General features: G+C 43.8%; 1 protein-coding gene across 7 annotated transcripts in view; it reads left to right on the top strand.

Annotated features, from left to right (window-relative positions):
• Nucleotides 1-1,037: 1,037 nt before the first annotated feature.
• Nucleotides 1,038-12,702, top strand: part of MAP2K5 (mitogen-activated protein kinase kinase 5) — a 139,707-nt gene continuing 128,042 nt past the window's right edge. For all 7 annotated transcript variants that reach the window (XM_072869862.1, XM_072869861.1, XM_072869860.1 and 4 more), the window contains exons 1-2: nucleotides 1,038-1,270; nucleotides 8,427-8,475. In XM_072869862.1, coding sequence (XP_072725963.1) covers nucleotides 1,136-1,270; nucleotides 8,427-8,475 — 184 coding nt within the window. In that variant the 5' untranslated portion in view covers nucleotides 1,038-1,135. The remainder of the gene's footprint in view (nucleotides 1,271-8,426; nucleotides 8,476-12,702) is intronic.

Here is a 12,702-nt window from a genome sequence, read left to right as displayed (position 1 = left end):
AACCAGACAGTTTAGTGCTGCAGAGCCGTGCAGAGCAGAGAGCCTTCCCTCTTAACTTCTGTCAGGCAAAAAGCTTTTTTTAAAAAGCTGCACATAGCATATCATGGCTTGTGATTGCGGCAGGGAGGTGACATAGCTGTCACGCTCAAACACATCACCACTCTTTTCTGCTGCTGACAAGGCTGGATGTAAGCTTTTAACGGGGATTTTCTTTCGTCAGAGCTATGCTTTAAAACGGGCCGTGTTTTGAAATGGGCTGTTCTCAGCTGCACTGCTGAACAGACATGGAAAAACTCTGCGATGAAAGAATTTTACCCGGACGTCAGTATAGGAGATATCTAGCTGACTATCCTGTGATTTGGAGAAAGAGCAAAGTATGTGACGGCTATTTGCAAAACTGCTTAAAGCACGTTAATACAGGTGTTTGGACATTACAGTAAGGAGCAGAGCACAGAGTAGTCCTGTTTCCCGTTGCCCAATCTATTCGTGTGTGTTGTAGTCTGACTATAAGGGCCAGACTGGATCGTGCTGAGGCAGAGCAGCGATGTATGGACTGCGTGAGTTGGCCACGCACACACACAGAGATTTATGTTTGCGTGTATGTGTTTTTATGTGTTAGTTTGAATAACCTGAAGACAAAAGCCCCATGAGTTCTTAAGGAGAAGGTGTCACTGGAGGGGACCCCACTTCATTGCTCTGAATTGTGAAGACGGGCAGCACTGGGGACCCTCCACACTTTTTAACGAATGCAGGAGTCCGAGCCTGACTCCGTCTGATTGCTGTCTCAACAGTGGGTTTCCTGTTAAAAGTAGAAGGCATAATGGGGGGGAAAAAAATTAAAATCGGTGCCTCTCCGCTTTCCGGAGCGACTCCTGCTGCTTCCCCGGGGCGGGCTGCCACAGTGCTGCTGGCCGCCTCCTCCCGCAACATGGCGCCGCCTCCGCTCCCGCCTCCCTTTCCTCCTCCTCGTCCTCCCCCTCCTCCCCCTCCTCTAGTTCTCCCTCCTCCCGGCCCTTCCGTTTTGGTTCCGGGGCAGCGAGTCCTTCCTGCGGGCGGGGCGGGGCGGCGCAGCCTCGGCCCTGCTCGGTAGCCGCGCCCGCGGCCCGCCGCAGCATGTGAGCCCGCCGGGGCGGGGATGCTCTGGCTGCTCTGCGGCCCCTCCCGCGCCATGGAGAGCCAGGCGCTGGTGATCCGCATCAAGATCCCCGACGGCGGGGCCGTCGACTGGACCGTCCACTCGGCACCTCAGCTGCTCTTCAGGGACGTGCTGGTGAGTCCCGGCGGGGGCGGCAGTCCCGGGACACCCCCTCCCCTCGCAGCCCGGGAGGAGAGGGGGTGGCCGGGGGGACGCGGCGGCTCCGGGAGCGCCGACTGGACACTCGGGTCGGGTGGGGAAAGTGGAAACCAGAAACCTTCCTGGAAGGGGAAGGGTGTTTTTTAGGGACGGGTTTTTTGCTGCCTCGTGTCTGCGCCGGAAAGTTTTAACGGGAAAGTGATTCTGGTAGAGGCTGACAGCAATCACGGGCCTGGGTCAGCGTCTGTGTCCCCCCTGCTTTAGGGGGTGGTTTTGCTCTCAGGCGCAGAGAAGCGCTTAGCTGCGGTGAAGCGGTCAGGAGGACCCTGACTGCGGAGCAATGGTGTTGGCAAATGATGTTGGCCATTGCTGTGCTATGGGTTTGCTGCATCTCCTTTGCCCTGAACTACCCTCGACCCCTGCCTGCCTTATTTTCTCCCCATCTGCACATCAAGTATACAAGGATCCTCTGTTTACTCAGAAACGGCAGTGGGTATTTATCCCACTTACTGTTTCTTCTTAATTGCATCCTTAGCCCAAAGGAAAGTCTAATCCTTGTGTGCAGGTCATACTTATTTCCTTCAGGATGCCCTCATCTTTCCTACAGAACACATCTCTGCTAGAGACTCCGTGTGCCCCTGTTTCTCTAAAGAAAAATCTTCCCATACCACAGATCAGGTGCATATTTAGTTTTTTCTGTTGTTACTAATATTGGAGAGAGCTTCTGCAGATCTCTTTCAACGTGTTACGTTTTACTGAGAAGACACGTGGGGATTAAGGGGTTGATTTGCTGGAAAATGGTCGATGTTGGGCCTACAGAAGATCGCAGAGGTAATTGGAGCGGATGGCAGACGTTCTGGGTTTCATTCTTCCTAACATCTAGCATTATCCAAGACTTTCTATAGATGGAGGAGATGGAGCAGAACTTTTGACAGATCAGTGAGATTTTTGGGAGGGGCAGTTTCCCTTTGGAGATTGCTGTGGTTACACAGCAAGCCTGGGACAACCTGCTCACCCCTTCAAAGACAAGTGATGCAAATCTGAGCCAGGTTTACTCCACATTCTGCTTCACGTTTTCCTGTTTTTCCCAAATAAAGTGAAATAATCACTGATGCTTGGACTATCCTTTGGCATTTTAGAATTATGGGAAATTTAAGTTTGGTCGTATTACTTAAAAGTAAATAAAGAAATGTTGTCAGGTTGAGGGCATAGCTTTGCAAAACCATTTTGCTTTCTGGTTTTCATCCGTGTTGCTTCAGCATAAAAGCAGCTGTGGGTACCTGGGCCTTAAACTTGACCTGTGTAATCTCTTTAACAAGTATGTTGAAAAAAAGAGCTGTTTAAGCTTAAACTGCGTATGCAGTAGGAACCGGAGCCTATGGTTTACTCTGAGCCTGTGGCCCTACAGGGGTGCTGACCCTACGGGTGCTCCAGGAGTCTTCATTTGGGGTAGCAGTGAGGTATGGGGACCTGTGCCTAAAGCTAGAGAGGGCTTCAGGCAGTACAGCTGTAATTCAGTGGTTGGACCATATCTTACATGTGAGACTCTGCACCTTCAGTTTCTGCTGTAGCTCCTATAGCTGCTCCATCAGGTTCCAGCTGGGGCTAGCGTATGACTTGTTGACCTGAAGTTAAAATGAACCTGTGTGTTCAGTTGTGATACAGTACTAAGAGAAAATATGCCTTTTGGAGTCAGATCTCAAATAAGCACAAGTACAATAGTACAGCTGTTGAAGTAGCTCCGATGCAACTCTCGTCTTGTTGTGCATCGCTTTTGATGAGAAAAGAGGAGGTTTCTGATTCTTCCCCCTCTGCACATGATTTTGATACTCACTGTAGTTGTTTGTTTGCAGCCGCCTAGCAGATCTACTGGACTTTAAAAATGTATTTTTCCAGTTATGAGCAGGTTGAGCTTCCTGTTTCATGGCATAGGTGGTAGTTTCTCCAGTCAGCGGATGATGGTGGAACATGACAGGAGTGTACGTTGCTGGGTTTCTTACAAAAATCCCAGTTTCTGTTGTTGGACTTGTGTTCAGTGATCATCGATGTTCTTCCCAAACTTCTGTGATGTTTGTGTAGGAAGCTCTGCACACTGAGGCAACCACGAAACATTTGGTCATGTCCATGGCCTGTGCTGTAGGCACTTCTACCCAAGCCGGGCACAGCTGATGAAGTGGGGAGTGGTACCCTTACGCAGTTGTTTCATTTAGCACAGCAGAGCACTATGGAGAACTGCGCTAGGTGGGTGCCCACGCGTGCTGTTCGCAGTTCTGCGCGGTGCAGGTTGAGATCACTGCGTTAACAGTATTCTGAGAAGATGCAGGTGCCGCAGATCGCCTGTGGTTCTCTTCACCCAGCTCCTCTGCAGACGTGGGTCTGTCTCCAGCCATCTGCACACCGAATTATTTCCACGCCCTGATAGAAGAATATGAATGGTTCCTGGGTGGAAAAGTCCGAGCTCTTTGTCGAGTGAAAGTGGATAGATTTCTGCATCAGGTCATGTCTGTGTTGGTGATGATAATTTTCAGTTATCTGCTGTTAGGCTATTGCATCGAGGGTAGCGGCGACAGCAGTACCTCTGTCCTAATGAAGTGTTGGATTACCTATGGTGAGTCAGTAGGTGATGACACATTTCTCGCTGTCAGTGGAAATCTCAGATGTGGGGATGATGGGTGTTATGCCAGTGTTCAGCTGGGAGTGCAGCCATGCAGTAGTACCGTTCGATGATTGTTGTTTTCATGTAAAAAACTCTCTTGTGGACTGTGAAATCTTAAGAAGGACGCAGTTTAATAAGGTCTGAACTGTCTCAAGGCCCTCATTTGTCTAACTGATTGTGTTTCAGGAGGTGCCATCACAGTATGCACATGCACTTACTTTATCTGGTACCTACAGAAATTGAAGTAAGGCTCTGTACGCTAAGGCGTGGTAGATCTGGCACCATATGTGGCTGGGGGGGCCCCGAGCGTGGTGGGGAGGGCAGGAATGGGGCCGACCCAGTCTCCTCTTGTCCTTCTGCCTTCACTGTAATTTCCACTCACCTGGTAGGCAATTACAGAGGGCTTATGTGTTAGAGTATCAATTAAAGGTAGTGTGGAGAATTGAGACATTCCCTACGAAGGTAAACTACTGAATACTAATAATCCAGTCAGACCCCACCGTTTCCCTTATTGTCCATGTCTCTCTAAATTGAAAACACAGGAGCACAAGGTACTCCTTTTTTCATAGCTCCTGCTGTTTGGGGCACAATCAAGCTCTGAATAATCCCCGTAGTTTGCCCTGTTTAGCACTGATCTAGCTCTCTGCGTGGTGTTGTCCAGACCACAGCAGGTTCATGCTCCATGTACCTGCAGTCCAAGTGACTTGACGGGAAGTACCATCTTGCCTGGAACTGCAGAAGCACATTTGGTAGCCAATTCTGAAAACCAGGTCCATACCCCCAGATCCCTAGCACTGGTGGGAACTGGGGGCTTGGGGGAGCCTTGAATTAGCTGTGTAGTAAGGCTGTTCTTCCTTCTAAGGTAGGTCCCATGGTCTGCTTTGTATTAGGAAAGCCCCATAAAATTATCTTTGAAAACAGCAAGATTTTTATTTTTTTTAAACATGATTTTTGTTAATTTAGCATCCTAGAAGTGTGAACAGCTTTGTAACTACAAATGAGCGTAGCCTTGAAGCATCTCAGGCTGGCGTGCAAGATAATTTCCATCCTCCTCTTTCAGAGAAGAAGGTGCGGTATAGAGTCACCAAATACCCTGTCTGTAGCCATAGAATAACCTGTTGGAGTCAGGAATATGATGCTCGGTGCAATGCCTTACACACTAAATGACACATTTCTTAATTTTCAGCTGCTCTGATTCTGTCTCTTGGAGGAGCCTTTACAGCTACTAAACCGTGTAGCAGGTATTCAAACCAGAAAACCTGATACCTGCAGGTTGGTGCTGGTGGTTGGCCTTGACTCAGTAGGACAGTGCTTGACCCATGGGAGCGGCACTGCTTGTATGCTTTAGGTTAGGCATTTTCTTGATTACTTTCCTACACTGGGTGCTAAGAGCTGTTCTTCATAATGTCACTTTAAATATGTTCTGTGTATATCAGCTTTGCAGACCTGTAAGTTACCACTAAACAGATTTATTTTAAAGGCACTGCTAAAGGAATTACAATGAGCTTATTTTTCTCATCAGGCTGTCTAGATTCGTTTGCCCTGGCTGTCACTGGAGTATTTAAGCACTTGGTATTAATTCAGGATAACTTCATGATGTCATACTGAGATAAAACAAGTTTTAACTGAAATGGGAGTGAGGCCACAGTTTCAATATTTACACTGTTGTTAAAGCAGTGCTTTCACATTTTCTGCTTTCTTGCTCGAGATGAGTGCTTCACAGCTCTTTTAGAGAGCAGATTTGATGGAGTTCTTGTTTCAGCTGCTGTTCCCTGATTTTTCTCTTCATTGTTAGAGGCTTTTCAGTTTTGTAAGATAAAATAGAAGCTATCGTGTACGTAAGCCCACTTGAACCATGTCTACAAGTTGTAGTATTGTTTGTGGTCGCTCTTGTGGTAGTAGAAGACCCATAATCTGTTGAAATTTAGAGTAATCCTTTAAGCTTGGGTCACCGAGAGGTCTGCTGAATGTTTGAGCATGGACGTCTTATGTAGCTGATGAAAATACTACGGTAACAACAGAGTAATGGTGTGATTTCCCTCCCTCCCACTCCCTGCAAGGCTACTTTTTCTCAGATGCATTAATTTAATAGAAATACTGAAAGTTGACCGGAGCAAAGTTTTTTGTGGTTGTTAGTGGGGTTTTCTTTTTAACTATTTATTTAGTGTAAGGCAGAGTTATGGTGTATAGTTCTTAAATTATGTACTTCATTATTATTAATTTTAAAGAAGTCCCAATATATAGAAAAAGTTATTCTGAATAGGAGGGGGGAAAAAAAAATTACCATTGCTGTTTCAGTGCTGTCGCAGCTTTGGGAGTCTTGGAGCTTTCCCAGCAGACGTTTGGGGCCATCAGAACTGTCTGCGTCTCGGTGCCGTGCTCACACACCTCTTAAATATAGCTTGTAAATACCCCAGAATTGGGGTTCTGTTCTTATAACAATTTTAAAATCCATTTAATGGAAGCATCTGTGTGCCCACATAAGAACGTTTTACAAGTGGCTTAAATCTAACGCAATTAAAGTGTGTTTGCTGAGGAATTTTCAATGTTTAACTAAATGGATTTAGAAATAATTAGTTAACAGCACAGTCTTCTGTTTAGGCAAGACTTTAATTTCTTCTTAGGGACAGAGGGTGCAGCTCGGCTGCCTTTTGACAGAGGACCGATGGAGCTGTCAAACCCTGTAGAAGTATTTAAATGAAAGAATTGTTGTTAACATGGCAATGTTTTGGTTTTTGTTTTTTTTTCCTTTTTTTGACTCCACAAATTTACAATCTATATCATTAGAATCATTAAGTAACCTGTGTTGCACATCTTTTGTCTTTTTGTATACAATTAATAGCTTAAATTGCATACTGTTGATTTATTTTAGCATCTAAAATGAAGAGACAACATGAGAAAGTTTTAGAAATATTATTTGCTTCAGTTATCTCTGTGGAAATCTTTAGGTTGCTTTTGCTGCTTTCTCATTGTATTAATTGTGTCTCTCTAACATTGCACAGAATGTTTAATTTCCAATTTTTAGACTAAATGAAAAAATAGAGAAAAGAAAAGCGACAGGACAGTGATCACTAAAGCTTTGATATGGGGGGGGTGCTTAGCACCCTGAGATGCTCACAGTGTACATACCACAATAAATATTGTTGTTCATTAATTTCTAATCACTTTGTGACACTGTCGGTGGAGAGATTGTCTGACATGAGAAATCAGGCAGCAGGAAGGAAAAACCCATGCTGTGCATTTATGCCGTGCCCTGACATAACATATTGCAGCCTCGCAAAGGCTGACAACAGCACATACACTGGGAGGCCAGGATGACTTCAGTCTGAGTGCATTTTTCACTGAATTTTGAGTAAATGCTGTATGGAAAGGTTAAAAAAAAAAAAGCTTTCCTCCTCCTCTCAGTTTAGTTGTACCAGAAAGGCTTGTATTAGCAAAAAAAATGCTGGTTTGGATCAGAGATGTGCAACACTTGGAAATGTTCAGTGCGTTTTGTGATGGGCTTGTGTATGCACAGCTCACATCTCCCTTAAAGGGATTGCGTGGCATCGTTATAACGCCGAGGCTGGAGGTTGCCTTCCAGGTTAGTACTTCCACTTCTTCAGCTATTTTAACCTTATTTCCTCCAGGGCAGCCAACGTATTTGAATCCATCTGCCAAGTTTTGAAGAGGTTTAAATTCCAATTAAGAATGACAAAGAGCCCTCCAAACTTTCTGGCTTGCATGGCGTGGAGAGCATCTTGAGACACAGCGCTGCTTTGCGAGGCAGCAGCAGGCAACTCGGCGCAGCTGCTGGGTCCTGCCGCCTTCCCGGGCAGTTGTGGAGTGAAAGCAACAAAAATTCGTTCAGTCTCACAGCTACTGTTTTAATTCACAATGGCAGCCCTAAACCCATCCAGAGCTGTTTGTTACCCTGTGGTTCCTGAGCTGCAGGCAGGGCAGGAGATGGAGCCGCGTGATGAGGTTACCTTGTGGTGGGAGGGAGGACCAGGGCCGTTGTTCGGAGGTGGTGAGGAGGAGTCGGAGTGATGTAAGCAGAAGGACTGAGAGAGAAAATGTGCTTTCTTATGGAAAAAGCCATTCATAAACCTCTGACTTACCTCAATGTTTTTCTGATTTTCTGACTTAAGTTTTTCTGACTTACCTCAATGAGTTAGATGTACATTTTTTTATAACTTACAGACAAAATCGATTCTTTAAACTGCAAGAACAGACAACGCTGATTGTTTGCAATTATGATTGAGTTATTTAAAAAGAAGACAGTTTTCCTTGAGGTAACTTGGAGAGGAAGGAGAAGAGCGCTGTGATTTGTACTGATTTGTGTTGTGTGCTAAAAAGTTTGTAATTTTGGGGCAGTGATGACTAACAGGACTTCAAGTCTTCTGCCCGCAGCTGGGGACCAATTAAGGTGATTTACTCTAAATCGTCTCATGCATTTCGCATTTGATATACAGCTAATTCTTCTTTACATTTTAGGATGTCATCGGTCAAGTTTTGCCGGATGCAACGACAACAGCATTTGAGTGTAAGTATGACTTGTATAAACTGTCTCCTTTGTCACATTATGGGGCTGTCATTTTTAAAATAAATAATGTTTACATTCATTATATGTTACAGTTAAATATTTATGCGTTAATGCAAGTTTAATGATGATACTGAACTAAGCAATATTTTATTATTTAATCACATCTTGAATGAGCATATTTCTACAATATAGCTTTAATTACCAGCATGACCTTACCATGCTCTTACTCCTCACTGCAATTATATTGCTCAAATTAAATGAAAAGTATGAAGTACCTATAGGTCTAAGTTTAAAATTTTAATCCTCTGTTGGAAGAAACCAAAAAGAGCAGCAGTTTTTACAGAAATATGGTACAACGTACAGATTTTGTACCAAATATAGCAGCATTAGAAGTTAATGTTTCCTTTCACTGGAACAAACATCTGTTTTTTGCTGGAAGGACTGCTGTGTTTTTAGTTTTCCTTCTTTTCTTCTGCTGGGCTCAAGCTAAATACACCATCTTCTCTGTCCCCTGTGCGAGAGTGGGAGGTGTCAGTAGTTATTCAGCTTCAGCTCTTGGAGGAGGTATGAGAGCTGCAGGAAAATGGCACCTGCTTGGACTTGGGCAGTAGTAATGAGTCCTGAAAGGCCACGTGGGTCTGTTTGAGAAGCTGGGAAAAATAGCTTCTGTGTAGGATCTGAGAAAGCTGTATGTTGAGGTGGTCCATAATGGCACTTGCACCTCGTGAAAATGGTTATATTATGCTTTTGCTGAGTTAGGAAAGCTCTCGGTGATTGTTAGTGCAGATTTAGGCCTATATCTGCTAATATCTGTTTCGGCTGTATTCTTTGAACCCTGTTCATTTTTATTTTTGGAGGGATTCCTGGGGGATTGTCCTATCTGGAGAGCAATAAGCTGCAACGGGGAGTCAAACAGCTGTGTCTTAGGGGATAAGATACTGAGCTAGAGTTTTATTCCAAATGGAGAGGGCTCCTGCTATTCCCTTTTAATGTTTATTATAGGTTTTTTTCTGTGTAACTCTGTGTTTTCCTTTGATAGAGATGAAATAGCAACAAGGAGCTGGAGGGTATTAGAAGTGTTACGTGAGTAAGGTAGTGATGCTGAAGGTGAGAGAGCAGATATGACAAGATGGGGCCTTGCATTCTTGTTAGCATTTCTCCCCTTTTTAGAGCTTTATGGATAATTCTGCATGTAGATAATCAAAGGAAACGTTGTTTTATGGTCCTTCAAGTACTATTCAGTGCTTTCCATTTTTCTTTTCATGTATTTGTGGTTTTCTCTCCTAAAATACCAGAAACCTAAGAATGGAGATTATATGTGTTATTTCTCCATAGTCTTGACATTTCTCCTGCCCTGCTTTTTAAAATGAGACTTTCTAAAGAGACTTGAGCAACAGCAGGCTCCAGACCTTGCCTTTTTTTTTTTTTTATGATTTGTTAATATTTTTTACATACCTCCCACATCACACATTAGCTTTGTTTGAACTTCATGCACCAGTAGCAGTCGCTGCAATCAGGGCAGTAGCCCATATTAATGGTACCATGTGTAGAACTTTCCTGGAAATACTTATTTCGTTGTGTCTTCTAACATCTGCTTCTGTGCTTTCAGTTCATGTCTCTAGTCTGTCATTTACATCTGCACAAAACCGTTTCCCCTGCCATTTAACTGGCATCTAAAATATGTTATGTATATTGATGCGTGATTTTTCTGGTTACTTTTTCCATATCAAATGCCTGGATTTTACCAGCTTAAGCTTTGTTCTCACCTGCTTCATTGCTGCTTCAGATGAGGATAATTGCCATCCAGAGCAGGCTCCTCTACTGTTTGTTTAGTTATTGTTATCTACAGCGTACCATCCATTGCAGCTCCTACCTGGGGCTGCACTTCTCCTACTGTTGGACCTTTATGTGGATTTCACCATTGTATTACACATCGCTACAAATAAAATCACTAACAACATATGGCCTGTTATGATCCTTTTATCCAAACTCTGCCATTTTGTATATTTGTGACACGCTGCAGATTTTTCTGAAGATTGCTTCATAATATTTACCATCTGCTGCACTCTGTTTGGTATCTTGCAAGGATTTCTTCCTCCATTTTAAGTGACATTAGCAAAATCCAGCCAGTACATAGGATTTTTTGGTTCTACTTTTGCTTCCCTAATGTGCTGGAAAATCGTATTGCTGTGCTCTAGGCAAGTAGAGAAGCCTGGAAATCTTTCTGAACCCATGTGTCATATCTAGCTAGTTTTTTGGGCTGTGCCCACTTAAATGTCATGGTAGGATGGCAAAGGATCTCTGCACAGATATGAGAATTTTTTTTTTTTTTTCTGGTTTTGCTCTTTACAAGCATTGCCTGGCTATTTTAGATTTGGCTTTTTTAATGCCAGGTAATATTTTCTGCCTTTTCATCAATATATTTTTAATTTATTCTCTTTGTACCACCTTCAGGAATTTTGCAGTTCTGAGAACTTCAGCGTTAATTTCTTAATCATTTGAAATGAATAATGTGTGGTGGGTGTTGTTTTTTTTTTTTTTTTAAATAAACATTTTGCAAGTGGGCTCTAAGAGTTTTCCAGCTTTTTTTTTCATTTTTGGTTGTCCCAGCTCAGTTTGTTCCATCAAGCCAGGCTCGTTTAACAGCTTTTACCTCCGTATATTCATCTTTCTCTGTCATATGTTTCCCCTCTTCTGCATTTTACTCTGATCCCTTCTTGTTGATGCATGGCGTTTGTTGTGTTCACTATTCCAACAGCTGCTTCTTCAGCCTTTCTTACTCCGTTACACACTGCGACTGGGACTTGGGTTTCGGCCAGGTAGCAGTTTTACAACTCCTCCTCCTTTCTGCCTAAAATGTTTCCAGGCAAGGAAGCATTCAGTTTCAACTCACTAACTCTTCTTAATCTTTTCATCATTCATGACTCGCTGCAGGCTGGTAACCCTAGCAAGTAGTTTTAGCAATCTGGCAGTTCACCAGTTAAATTTCCATGAGACAAGGCTCTTGGAAGCCTTGCTATGCTATCTAGTTCCTCTTCCAACTTCCATGTTTCCAGTGTCCCATAGCTCTCTTCTGGCACATTTTAAAAGTGTAATTCTAAGGGGTTTGTGGGGTTTTTTTCTTATTGGTTTGTGGGGTTTTTTCCTTATTATTTTTTTCTTGTTGTTTTGCTCTCTCTTCTGCATTGTTTTGCTTTTTTTCTTTATAGCCTCAGAATTACCTGCAAGGTTTTCAGAGGCAAAATGAACAAACTCCTTTTCTCAGGTAGTTTTAATTTGTTGACTCAGATCTCTTCCCAGATTCTTGTGCACAACTAGGAGCAAGAGTGAGTTTTCATCCAGGGACATAATGGCACTTTTTTATGCTGATGTAATACGCAGGGGCCGTGATTGCAGAGAGCACGTGTATCAGCGCGCATCGATAGAGATGGGGACAGACAGACAGACTGCCCCAGCCTCTGCTGGCATCCTGAGCTGGTCGGGAGCAAACCTGCTCCAGTCCCGAAGGCATGTAAATGCACTCGCTCACCTCCATGTCCTCACCCTTTGGTATTTAATAGGTGTTTGAAACATGGTGTGTATGTTGCTCCTTGATTTCCCAGTGCACGTTAGCTTGGGCAGAGTCATTTTCTTTCTAACCATATGGCTTCCTGACCAGCTTGCTTGCAACTTGGAGCACAGACAGAATTGTTCTGGTCTGTCCGTCCTCATGTGTGTAGATGTGTCCTGACACACGGAGCCCCATCAGCTTTCAGGAAGAGGTGGGTGTCTCAGGCCTTTTAAATATCCCAACTCAGATGGGCCTGCGTGTTTGAGATTGCCCACAATAGATGTTTTCTGGCCAAAAAGGTGTGTGAATTTGTCAGCTGTTCTTTGGTATCAGTTGGATGTTCTGTTATTGTTTTCTTTTCAAAGAGATCCAAAGGGAAAAAAACAAATGTAAAACTGGGGTATACACCAATGTGCTTGTGGGTTTTTTTGTGGTGTTTTTTTTTTTTTTTATAAGTATCTAAGGAAGATATTTAAATTGCAGCAGGCAAAAATTGGAGGCAGATCATTAACCCCTCCCTTCTCTCCCAAAGCTAGAGCAATAAAAAGAAATTAACATTTTGTAACTGATTTGGAGGGGAGGGATCTGTTCCGTTCGTCTGGCGACTGGTGCCGCTCTCCCATCAGTGAAAGTGTATGAACTTTTCACGAGGACCGGAGCAGGAGAGGAGGACGGGG

The sequence above is a fragment of the Ciconia boyciana genome, chromosome 8 (genome assembly GCF_034638445.1).
Source record: "Ciconia boyciana chromosome 8, ASM3463844v1, whole genome shotgun sequence".
In the NCBI taxonomy this organism is placed as follows: Eukaryota; Metazoa; Chordata; class Aves; order Ciconiiformes; family Ciconiidae; genus Ciconia; species Ciconia boyciana.
Note: the sequence above shows the minus strand (reverse complement) of the source record. Positions and strands in the feature narration are given on the sequence as shown.